At 36.1% G+C, this 13,650-nt stretch overlaps 1 protein-coding gene across 1 annotated transcript in view; it reads right to left on the bottom strand.

Moving 5' to 3' along the window:
* Nucleotides 1-13,650, bottom strand: part of LOC126456210 (esterase E4-like) — an 80,197-nt gene that overhangs the window by 50,372 nt on the left and 16,175 nt on the right. The window contains exons 3-5 of the mRNA XM_050091964.1: nt 9,247-9,381; nt 2,828-2,978; nt 43-228 (exon numbers count right to left, since the gene is read on the bottom strand). Of these exons, the coding sequence (XP_049947921.1) occupies nt 43-228; nt 2,828-2,978; nt 9,247-9,381 (472 nt within the window). The remainder of the gene's footprint in view (nt 1-42; nt 229-2,827; nt 2,979-9,246; nt 9,382-13,650) is intronic.

Raw genomic sequence — 13,650 nt, forward strand, 5'->3', positions numbered from 1 at the left:
CTGAAAATCTGCTATTATGATACTTTGTCTTTGTAATCATACCTTTTGACAATGGAGATAATAGATGATAATGAACTGAAGCTCCTCCTGCACTTTGACCAAAAATAGTAACATCATTGGGATTCCCACCAAATGCAGCAATATTCTGTTGTACCCACTGAAGTGCAAGTACTTGATCCTTCATACCAAGATTCCCAGGAAGGAGTGAATCACCAGTACTCATGAATCCTAAAAATATAAAAAAACATATATTTTAAGTCTGAAGCAGAATGCAAATTCCTTTTTAACAAAGATGAGAATTCAACAGACCAATTATGAAACAGAGGGTAAGGGAACTACAGGATTCACATCTTTCGTAGTTTCCCCTATATCATCTACGCCTGCATCACCACACAGTGACTGGCAGAAATTTCTTTGGGTACTGTTCTTTCATTTCCTTTTCCATTTAAGAATGGTGTGCAAGGACACTTACTGTCAGTAAGCCTCTGCATGAACTCAAATTTCCCTGAGTTTTACATCATGGTCATTTTGTATAATGTGTGATGAAGGAAATAATGTATTGCCTAACTCTTCTGGAATGTACACTGTTTGAATTCAGTACAGATTTCTCCTTGATATAGAATGTTTCTGCTTTAGTGTCTGTCACTGTAATCTGATAAGCGCTTCTGTGATGATCTTGTGCTTACTAATCATCTCAATAACGTTCCTGTAATACTGCCATGGGATATGTCCCAAGTCAGTTTTGCATCTGATAATTTCATCCTGCTACGGTGTGTTGAATTCTAGTCTTGAAGAGTTTTCAATCCAGTTATAACCTGGTGTGATATTTTATAAGCTCAACTTTTGATCATTGTGTGACAGTGGGCAGTTATATTGAATGCCTTTTGGAAGTCAAGGAAAGTGACATAAACCTGGATGTTTTTATCTACTGCCCTGTGACAGTTTCACAAGAATGTTGTTTATGGAACCCATTTTGATTACTACAGATGAGATTTTTGGTGTTCAAACAGGTAATTTTGCATGAAAATAAAACATATTCCATAATTCTACAAAAATGGATACCAAAAATATAGACCAGTAGTTATGCACTTGCCCCAGAAACTTTCTTTAAAATGGGAATGAGTTGTATCTTTCTGCACTCACATGGACTACTTCAGAGTCATATGATAAACTGTTACAAGAATGGGAGCAAGTTCTTTGTCTTAATCTATATAGAATCATACAACTATCTTATCAGGTAAAGTTGCTTTTCTCCTGTTAAGTGACTGTAGATGGTTTTCTGTTACCTTATCACTTTCTCAATATCCGACATTTTGACGTTCACGCAATATTTGAAAGGAGACACCATAGGATGATCTTCCACAGTGAAACTGTTTTGGAAGACTAAATCCAGTAATTCAGTCTTCTCTTTGTAACCCTCCCTTCCAATACCAGAATAATTACTGGGATACTGTGTGGGTGACATCAATTCATTTATTGACATTATGTAACACCAAAAGTCTTAGGATTTTTCATCAGACTAGGAGACAAATGTTTACTTTTGGATTCACTGAATGCTTCTCACATTGATCTTTGTAAATCTATTTGCGTTTTTCCTCAAAAACTCTTTGCCATCATTTGCATCTACATGTTGCTTTCAGAGCAACTTTCTAACATAGCTAGTAAATAATGGCAGATATTTCCCATTTGTCACAAACTAACTTAGTCCATAACATGGGTAAAGCATATTATACAATATTTCTGAATTTATTTATTGCTTTTCCACATTTTCATCCTCACAGAAGAATGTTTGCTGTTGCAGTTTGTATCTTGTTACAGCTGCAATGCAAAAATATTTTTCTACCTTTCTTAACATTAATACTGACGTATGTGCTGATTGAATCTGTAACAGCCTCATGTACAGTGATTCCATACCCTGCAGTAACTTCATCCAAAAGTTGGAATATGTTAGTTACCACTAGATGCAATACATTGCCCTCACAGCTAGATTTTCTATCTCATGAAGGTACTCTTCAGGTAACATATATAGCATGATCACTTGTGAATGTCTGTCTCTGGCACCTGTTTTAATCGTGTGAGTCACCCAATCTAGAACAAAGAAGCTGAAATATCCCCCTGTTGCCACAGCATAATCAGAAAACATTTTATTATCCATGTTTTCTCTGTAACTTTTAGTCACTACAGCTCCTAAAACAGGTGAGCTGTATAAACATTCAATTACAATGATTGACTAACCTAGAGTGCTTTCTTCACATAGTTTATGTTTCATTTAAAATGTGCAGTAATCTCATTACACATTATTATCAGTAAAAGTAGTGCCATTGTGGTTCCTGCCAGATGGTGACAATCAATATTGTTTAGCCCAAAATTTTTCAGTTGAGATAATGTTGAGTTCCTTATAACCATACCAACAACATGATGGTCTACCCTAGCATTCCTTCTTTTCTATTCATTCTGCAAGTGTTTCGTTCTATAATTCAAATAATAAATCATTATCAATTGTGTTCCAGTTAATAATAAGCACTCATTTCTCTTACGAAATGCAAAAGAGTCACTACTTCCTTATTTCCTCATCATACTCTGTAGTAACAACTGCTCAGTTCTGTTCGTCTTACTCTTTTGTTCTGAGAAAAATAACAGCATTTGATCCAATATGACTCAGATAGTTCTTTAGGCAGATTTTTTTTTTTCATTTACATAGATGGATTGATGACATTGGTGGGTTCTATGTTGTCATTATCTGCAAACATATTGAAACAAAATCATGGATAGTGACATATGTATTACAGAATCTGTGAGTTTTCTAAAATGTTGGAAGTATGCTTACCTAATGGTCCAAGACGATAATTGATTGCAACATATACAATACCATTGTCAATAAAATACTCAGATGGTCGTGAACCACCAGATCCTGCAGTGAAGCAGCCACCATGGATATTCACTAGTACAGGTTTGGGGTTATCATTATCTGATGGTAGCTGTCAGGAAAGAAAGTGAGAACTTGAGGCCAATACTTATTTAATAACAGCTTTTGAACTAGTTCAAAGTATGTGCACTGTAATAGCTAAATATATCAGATTTTGTATGCAGATTATAACATTTGATCATGTAATCTGTCTAGACAAATGCATCCAAGGAGAACTGTTGATTTACCTATACACTGGTATGTTTATTTTTTTCTGGGAATTGTCTGAGGAACTCTATAAATGGAGCTAATTTTATCATACCCTTTATCTTATTCACTCTAGGCATAAACTCTGTATCTATAGGCAACAGAGTAATTACAGTGCTGTATAGAAATGCACATTCACTTGAGGAAACTATGAAATTACAAAGAGACAGAATTGCTGGCATTTACTTATTGTCAGGAGGTGAAATTCTTGTACCACGGGATACACATTTAAAAGTGAAAGTGAAAACCCTAATCTGAGCCTTCTGAACTGTTAGATTGTTCACCAGCTGCATTACAATAACTAGTAATAGATAGGGGCAGGCCACAATTCTTTTTATGAGCGTGTGGATGAGGAGGGACAAGACCAATTGCAGTTGTCTCTATTAAATATGTCTGCCTGTAATACTGGATTTAGCCTCCTAGAGGTAGGTACTGGCCAACCATTCTGTCTCTTTGTAATTTTATAATCACATTGTTGCCTATACATACAGAGGTGGGAACAGAACACATGGTCATTAAAACTTAACATTGTACTGAACATTTTGAATTAGCAAATGTGAACTGCAAAGCTACATGTGATCAATCATGTCCATGAGCGCTGCAACCAGTTCATCGGTTATTCTAACCCCTTTGTGTGTCACTTAGAAGACACAATCATTAAAATATTATCTGGGATTACCTGAAATAATTCTGGTAGAACAATATGTGTTGTTTTCCCTTTGTATCTGGTTATACTAGGAGATTGAAAGTATTCCTCCAACATATACTTCCAGATTAAATTGTATATTACATATGACTCACTTCTTCAGACATTTTAGCATATGCTGTTTATTTCACATTTCAAGAGCAAAAACTTGACTTTTATCTGAAAATTCGAAATCTAGCTCCACATGAAAATTTGTGAAGAATGGGTACTGGACAAAGGTATATAATTTGTTTTACACGTGCAGACTGTAAGCTTTTCACATGAGTACATGCAACAATTTGAACACCTATTGTAGGTATTCCTAACAAAAGATTGGTATTTGCCTACACTAATCATCCATAGGAACAGGAAAAGAGGCTGCCATCCTCTGTATTTCAAGAAATAGTTCTTGCTATCACTTTGCCAAAGACATGAAATGGTAGCTGATTTTGACACCTGTTTCTTGTTAGTCTTCCCAGTATAAAATTATTGGCTATAGCAAAAAAATTAAATAAATCTTACTCAGCCACTCAACAGAGAAGCTTTTCACAGCACTGCAGCCCATTCAGCTAGTATACCTGTTGCATAATCTTAGTACACACTTGGATTACAAAACACTGATTAATATTTTTGGTGAGAACCACCCTTACTTTTTCTTTTGACAACTGTAAGTTCCACTACATTGTCCAGTACCAAGAGAAAACTTGCAGACCTGTTATCCATCCATTTCATGTCTGAAAGTCAACTTTTATTTTCAAATTAAAATACACCCCTTTCTTATTTTCATTTTTGTCAGTTTTAGGATCCCTTAATATTTCCTTTGAGATGTCCCAGAAAAAACATCTTAATCTCTCTTGTGCCCAAGAGACAGCTGGACCACCCAGCTGCTGAACATGCTGCTCAGCACATTGTGCTTCACTGCTCAACTATAGGCAAATCTCCTATGAGTAAGACAAGAGTTTATGAGCAGTGTAAATGTTTCAAAGAGGTTCAATAAGATGTTGAAGAAAATAACCACCCTAGATGCTCTGGCACATTAATTGCTGATGACAATGTGGAAGAAGTAAGGAAAATTGTTTTGGAAAAGTGCCGAATATCCATCTCAGAGGTTGCTGATGATGTCAGCAGATTCCTTGGCTCATGCCTAGCAATTTCTTGAACCTTTTTGACACAATATGTGTAGCAGAAAAGTTTGTTCCAAGGTTGCTGAATTTTGACCAAAAATGACATCACATAGACATCACTCAGAAATTACTGAATGAAGTCGACAATGGTCGAGAACTTCTAAAGAAGTTTATAACAGGTGACAAAACATGGCTATACAGGTATGGCCCAATCATACCAAAGTTAATTACCTGAACATTCAAGACCAAAAATAATTTGACAAGTTTGATCACATGTGAATGTTACCTTTGATTACAATGGGATAATGCATCATGAGTTCCTGCCTTTTGGCCGTATGGCAATAAGGAATAATACTTTGAAGTTATGTGCCATTTGCATGAAACAATTTAAAGAAAGCAAGCATAATTGTGGCAAAACTCCTCAGGGAAATTGTGTCACGATAATGCTCCTTCTCACAACTCAAAGCTTCTTCATTATTTCTCAGCAAAAACCAGAACTGATATTGTGTCAGTCACCGTTTTTGCTGGACATGCCCCCTGCAACTTCTTTCTATTCCTGAGGCTGAAGAGCACGATGAAAGGATCTTGTTTTGCTACTACTGATGAGATAAAAGCAGAATCACTAAAGGAGCTGAACATTATAATGAAAAGTGAATTCCAGAAGTACTTCAAGGATTGTCAAAAGCACTAGCACAAGTGTATTATATCTAAGGGGGATTAATTTAAAGGGTACAAAGTATATGCTGGTGAATAAATAAAGATTCTTTAAGAAAAATAATCAAATCCAGGCAATTCAACATCAGTAAATGTAATAAAGATGTAACTGCAGTTTAAAAGATACTAATAAGACAGTTTTTTATATGGATGATTAATTTTTGTCTTGACAGCAAAGATGAATCATAATCACACAATTTGATAAATGATCAAAGAGCATTTTCTGATTATCATGCAATCAGAGTACCTAAAATATCTCACAAGGATATCTTCAAATAGCAGAGGCAACCAACAGTACAGTGGGATGGTGTTTCTTACCAAAATAAAGTAACTGTGTAAACAATTAGTAGGCAAGATTTTGACATATGTAGCAAAAAAATGTTATTCTGGCAATTATTGTGACAACAGTTTTGTAAAAGTATTCCGTTTCATCTGAATTAGTAAGTGAATGGCAAACACCACTACCTCACTTAAATTCTTTTTGGGAACATAATACTGCCACTGTGTAAATGTAGGTAAGTCAATATGACACCAATGAGTTTACAGAAGCATTTAGTAGATCACAGCACCATCTGTAAGTGAGTAATGCTCTTTACTGCAATACTTAACAAGATCTATAGTGACTGAAGCCAGTCTCCTGCTGCCCATGGTAGGGTCAGCTGGATTTATTTCACTTGTAGTGACATGAAGGTAGTATGTATATATGCATAAATGCTTTGAGTGCAGCAAAAACATATTTAATTGTGCAAATACTATCTCTTTCAAAGTCTCTAGAAGTGAGAAATGCTCATTGCTGCAGTGTGTGACAAGTTCTTCCGGCATGGAAGCCAGTTTTCCACTGCCCATGACAGTGTTAACTGAACTAATTTCATCTTCAGTGGTATGCTGGTAGTAGCTATATTCACCTGTACATGCTTTGAGCAGAGATAAATTATTTACATGTGCAAGTGCTATCTCTTTTAAACTCTCAGTAAAAAAAATATCACATGTTACTGTGGACGTCAGTGACCTCTGCAAAACTACATTTAATGTACACTGTGTCAGTGCAACAGACCCTATTTTTGAGCCTGCTAGCTCACTCAGGCTTATTTCTCTTGACTATGACCCATTAGAATTTCTATGGTCTGTTTGCCCATGCATGAATTTGTCAATTCTTGATTAATTGCACCTGAGATAGTAAATGGCAATCTTTTCTCCACCTCACAAAACACAGATTTTCATTTCCTTTTTACTTTTGAATAAAATTATATTGATATCTTCACACTTTCATAACAGATACATGTTAGACACATGTACATGCAGCTATTAGCTTGACATCCTCCTATCTTCAAGCAATTATCAAATTGAGAATTATGGCAGTTTAGTATATGTAAATAGTATGCATACATACAACAGTACAAAAGTGCACCAGAACCAATGTAGTTTCCATTTGCTTTTATTTTGAGTCTACATTCTGTACAATCAATGTGCATATCATAGAGGACAGTTGTAGAAACAATACTGTGAGCAAAGTTTTAACTACACAATATTTTTTATAATGGATGTTAGGTTAACTTTTTTCTATCTGCAGTAGCCTGAATTCATTTTCAGAGACCACCTCCATAAGGACAAAAGTTTGGTAAGAGAACAGCAGCCTGTACCGGATGTCACTGAATGAGTGAAGAATACATTTAGTCTCTAATTGTGCTTAACAAAGAAACAAGTTGTAAAACTTTTCAAATGTAAAAGTAAGGATTTTACCTAAAGCCAACACACACACATCAGTATCTGCATTCTAAGAGTTGTCATTCACCACACCAATGCAGTGGCATCCTCAGGACGTTGGTATGCAGAGGATATGCCATTTCCGATGCAGATAGCTTAACCCAAGAACTTGCACATTTGATGGCTGTTTTTAAGGATAATGGACACTCTGAGAAGGGATATGGAGTCTGGATCATCACTGGACGTTCATGAAGAGGAACATAGATTGGTGGCATTTATTCCCTGTGCTGTGGTGTTTGTTTAAGACTGGAAGAATTTTGAGGCTTTTTGACATTAAGAGTGTGTTTCATCGATCTTCTAAGATCAAGGAACTACTCGACTCTGTGAAAGATGATTTGGGGCTTAGCAAACATGGTGTACACAAAATTCCATGTCAATGTGCAAAGGCTAACATCGTCCATTTGATTCACATAGTTCATGACAGGTGTGAGGAACATTGCCATCATATGAGGCTACAACAGCTGGAAAAATCGCCAGTAGCAGAACACTGCTTAAATTAGGGACACAGTACGAAATTTTATGAAACTAAGATAGTTACCAACACTTCTGGTTTTTGGAACAGTCTCTAAATAGAGGCAATTGCAATTAGCTTGGCAGATAATTCAGTTAACTGAGATAATGGGTTTCCTCTTAGCAGGACATGGAATCCTGTACTATGCCGCATCAAAACCGAACATTCGTTGATGTGGCCAATCCAATTGTTCAAAAATTGTCCTGAGTGCGATATATTGTTGCCGCCAGTGTTCTACTAAAGGGGGCTCAAACTACCCAGTCTTGGAGGGCAGCAACCTTGATGGGCAGTGCATGCGCCATGTACAGTACGGTGGCCTATACAGGGTGTCGATTTCCAGCTTGGCGTCAGTTCTTAGTGGGACACATTAGCAGAAGCAGCATTCTCCTGAAGATGGCAACCAGTTTGATCACCAAAATATTAAAATTAGGATTCAGCAGCAAACCTGAAGAGACTTTCAAGACTTATTACTCCAGGAAAGGCTATGAAGTCACAAGAAATTCATCTATTTGATAACTACAAACTGAAACATATCAGTGATTTCAGAGAAGGAAATCGTGATGTTTGAACATATCAATTGAATTAAAAAAGAAATTATTCGGACATAAGAGTATAGACACTACACAGGCAACAAGACACTATAGCAGATACAAAGAAGGGATGTATAAAATAGTACCATGTACATATCAATATTAACTGAGCATATTAATGAAGGTGTCATGTTATAAAACATTATATATTTGTATATTAAGTATGTCATATGACAAATATGAATACAAAATTACAAAATGAGAAATAAAAACGCTTTTCAAAGAGAAATTTACACAAAAATCATGTATCAAAAAGATGCTCCTTATCAGCCAAAAATTATGTGTAGCAAACTACCAAAGGAAGTTAAAATAATATCAAAATTCCACATATTCAAAAAATAGCCAAAGAAATGTTAATTAGCAAGAGTTTTTATAGTGTCAACGAATATTTGAATCATCAGCATGCAAAATACAGCAGTTCAGCCAGAAAAATAGAACAGTTTATTTCCTTTATCATACTGACCCAACATGCTTATTTGAAAAATTAATTGTATTCATTTATTATTCTAATTTCATATATTATGACTGTTCTCAAGTCTATGGTTTCATGTTATTAGCCAACATATAATCATGAATCTTTAATGTTCTGTTATCTATGAAAGATCATCTATGACAAATCCTACATCATTTTATAATGATGAGATACAAGGATCTAAATAAATAAACAAATATATATAGGAAAGTACCTCAGGAGTGAACACGTTGAGATAAAGGCAATCTTCAGTTCCCTCTATAGTTCCTTTACCAGTTAGCTGTGTACAGCTACTTGATGCTGCCAAGGCATCCCTCCTTTCAGTCCATGGTGATATAGGTACAGGTGGCTGCAAAGTACAACATATTTAACCATATGGGCTCATGCACAGTGTTAAATGTAAAAGACTGTGTTCTTCAGTACTGGTTTTGAAAATATGTACATTATTCTTAAACTAAATACAAATTATCAAATAATAGAAAATCTGGGATGGAATAACATTAGGAAAAGAACAGATTGCAATTCACCCCTTAGGAAAATGTTAAATAGCCGCTAAGCAGACTGTAGTCTTCTTTTAACTATTGGACAAAGTCCTTCATCAGATACAGAAACACAAGCAAATAAATTCAGTAATGCAAACTACACACACTCACTCATAAATTGGTATGTAAAAAAACCCACACACACACACACCCACACCCACACACACACCCACACCCACACACACACCCACACACACACACACACACACACACATGACCACTTTCATCTCTGTGTGCTGTTTCTGCAAAAGACCTACTTCTTATGAAGTTATCAGGAGCATCAGTATCTTCAGTTTATGGTTTCATAGTGCACTTAGTTTTGTGATGTGGCATCAGTCATTTTGTTTTGTAATTATTAAGCCATATGGTATTAGTTTGCTCATTTATATTTTTAGATGAAGTATTTGCATGAATTATTATTATGTATAATTGTGTTGCAACCAAGTTGTTCTTTTAATAGTACTTTTATCAGAAAATCAGACGTGAATTTATATTAATTTGATCATGTAACATTTTTTAAAAAACCATATTCAAACTCATAATACTTTCGTAAATCAATTGTGTTGAGAGATAAACATGTAACAGTTTTAAAACTCTCTGATATGTAACATCTTTCTTCAACATAACACCTTTGGGAAATACTGATATTTGTAAAGTCAATTGTGAAATAGTCTTCACTGAGATGAATGCTTAGACAGTTCCCAAATACAATGTACATGTGTCTGCTGAAAACTGAAAGTGAGCTGTCGTTTGACCATGAAGTATCTGATTGACAAGATGTATCTGAATTTAACACAAAACCCAAAAATCTAAACAAGCTGTTTTGCAGTTGGTTACAGTGAATGAAAGATTATAATGAGATACACAGAAAAATACAATTTGTCCTGCTTTGTTAAATTATTTTGCTCAGTGTGCTAAATAAATATTTTATTTTATTGGAATGAAATACTGATAGAGCTAAGTGAACGAGTTGTGCTTGTGTGAATGTGTGTGTGTTTTCTATTTCAAAAGGAGTTCTTTTTTGTCTACAATGTAGGAAAAGATAGACTGCAACTAGCCATAAAGACGAAATGTTAAGTTGCAGACAGGACAGTTAAAAAAGGCACTTATAGATTAACTTTTGGCCATAGCCTTTGTCAGAAAAAGAAAGAGATAGACACACCATTCATTCACACAAGCAAGCACACCTCATGCATATACAACTGCCATCTCAGGCAGCTTGGACCTACATTGTTGATATTCCTACCTAGAGTTTCCATTTTTTCATCTTTTTTATCTGAAACCTTAAATGTTAGCAGTATTTTTCATTGTACCTGTCTGTGACTTATGTGGTGAGTAGCAATCTATTCTTTTCATGTGAGGCCTTAGTTTCTTCTGGCATATACATTGTTGTCTTAACTTGGTTACATTCGTTCATGTCAAAACATTTCAGTAATGTTCAAATAACTTACAGGAATGCAGTTGATGACATTGTCAACAACTACCAATATTTTGACAGAAGCACATCCTGCCATTTTCAAGGCAAAATTTTAGCAAGAAAGTGTTCTGCAAGGAAACTTAAAATATTGGTTTTCAGCGAAACTCTTGAAGCTTCAGAGTTTCTCTGAAAGCTGGACTTTTAAATGCCCTTGCACAGCACTTCCTTGTTGCAGTTATGTCTTGAAAATGGCAGGGTGTGTCCTGTCAAAATATTGACAGTTGTTGGCTAAGTCACCTGGCTGCATTCTTGTAATTTATTTGAATATTCTTTTGATATTGTTCTCATTCCACCCTTGACTTTCCACAGTTTGATTTTTGCCAAATGGCTTTCCTTCCATCCCACAGCCCACTGCTGTTTTCCTTTGTTTCTTTAGTCTAACACATTACATTACTCAGTAACCAGCCTTTCTTGTTCTTCCTTGCTGTGTTTTATTGTGAGTGAAGTCCCAGCACCTGAAGACAGTGGCCATGACTGTGTGATTTGTGTTTGTGTGAATGTGTGTTTTCTATTTTGGAAGAAGGACTTTTCTGTCTGCAACTCAATGTCTCCTCTATGTGGTGAGTAACAATCTATCCTTTTCATATTGTTGTAATCCCATTCTGAACTTTCCATTTCATTATGCTTGGGTCAGAACAAGTAGGTTACACTTTGTAGGATGATGGTGTATTCCTTTTGCATCCAAAGATAGTCATTTTGAGTCTACTCAGTGAAACAAATTTTTATCAGCAGTATTTGTTCAGACATGGGACAAGTGATGGTGACATACAGATCACAGTCATTAGTCTGTGTGCCACCATTAAAAATTAAATCCTGGATCTTTTCACAGCCTATAAAGAAATGGCACGACATATCACTCTTGACATTGCTATGTCACTTTAGGAAGTTAAGTTCAGGAAATTGTTCTTGCTATTAAACAGAAATAGATCATATTAACAGGAATCTCAAGTACAGATAGTGTTGAGGATCAGTAGACAAAGTTCAAAACCATTGTACAATATGTGTTAGATGAGTATGTGCCAAGCAAGATCATAAGAGATTGAAAAGAGCCACCATGGTGCAACAACCAAGTTAGAAAACTGCTACAGAAGCAAAGGGAACTTCTCAACAAACATAAACATAGCCAAAGCTTTACAGACAAACAAAAATTACATGAAGCAAAATGTAGTGTGAGGAGGGCTGTGTGAGAGGCGTTCAACAAATTCGAAAGTAAAGCTCTATGTACTGACTTGGCAGAAAATCCTAAGAAACTTTGGTCTTATATCAAAGCGGAAGGTGGATCAAAACAAAATGTCCAGACACTCTGTGACCAAATTGGTCCTGAAACAGAGGATGACAGACTAAAGGCCGAATTACTAAATGTCTTTTTCCAAAGCTGTTTCACAGAGGAAGACTGCACTGTAGTTCCTTCTCTAGATTGTCACACAGATGACAAAATGGTAGATATCTAAATAGATGACAGAGGGATAGAAAAACAATTAAAATCATTCTAAAGAGGAAAGGATGCTGGACCTGGTGGGATACCAGTTCGATTTTACACAGAGTACGTTAAGGAACTTGCCCCCCCCCCCCCCCCCCCCCCCCTTGCCACATTCTTGGAGAGGTGTACCATAGGTCTCTAGAAAAGCATAGCGTTCCAAAGGATTGGAAAAGGGCACAGGTCATCCCCGTTATCAAGAAGGGATGTCGAACAGACGTGCAGAACTATAGACCTATATCTCTAACGTCGATCAGTTGTAGAATTTTGGAACACATATTATGTTTGAGTATAATGACTTCCCTGGAGACTAGAAATCTACTCTGTAGGACTCAGAATGGGTTTCAAAAAAGACGACTGTGTGAAACCCAGCTCATGCTATTCATCCACGAGACTCAGAGGGCCACAGACACAGGTTCCCAGGTAGATGCCATTTTTCTTGACTTCTGCAAGGCATTTGATATAGTTCCCCATAGTCGTTTGATGAGCAAAGTAAGAGCATATTGACTATCAGACCAATTGTGTGATTGGATTGAAGAGTTCCTAGATAATAGAACGCAGCACGTCATTCTCAATGGAGAGAAGTCTTCTGAAGTAAGAGTGATTTCAGGTGTGCTGCAGGGGAGTGCTGTAGGACCATTGCTCTTCACAATATATATTAATGACCTTGAGAATAACATCAGAAGTTCACTGAGGCTTTTGTGGATAATGCTGTAGTATATCGAGAGATTGTAACAATGAAAAATTGTACTGAAATGCAGGAGGATCTGCAATGAATTGACGCATGGTGCAGATGAATCTCAATGTAGATAAGTGTAATGTGCTGCAAATACATATAAAGAAAGATCCTTTATCATTTAGCTACAATATAGCAGGTCAGCAACTGGAAGCAGTTAATTCCATAAATTATCTGGGAGTAGGTTTTAGGAGTGATTTAAAATGGAATGACCATATAAAATTAATCGTTGGTAAAGCAAATGCCAGACTGAAATTCATTGGAAGAATTCTAAGGAAATACAGTCCAAAAACAAAGGAAGTAGGGTACAGTACACTTGTTCGCCCACTGCTTGAATACTGCTCACTGGTGTGGGATCCGTACCAGATAGGGTTGATAGAAGAGAT

This window comes from Schistocerca serialis, chromosome 2, assembly GCF_023864345.2.
Source record: "Schistocerca serialis cubense isolate TAMUIC-IGC-003099 chromosome 2, iqSchSeri2.2, whole genome shotgun sequence".
NCBI lineage: Eukaryota > Metazoa > Arthropoda > Insecta > Orthoptera > Acrididae > Schistocerca > Schistocerca serialis.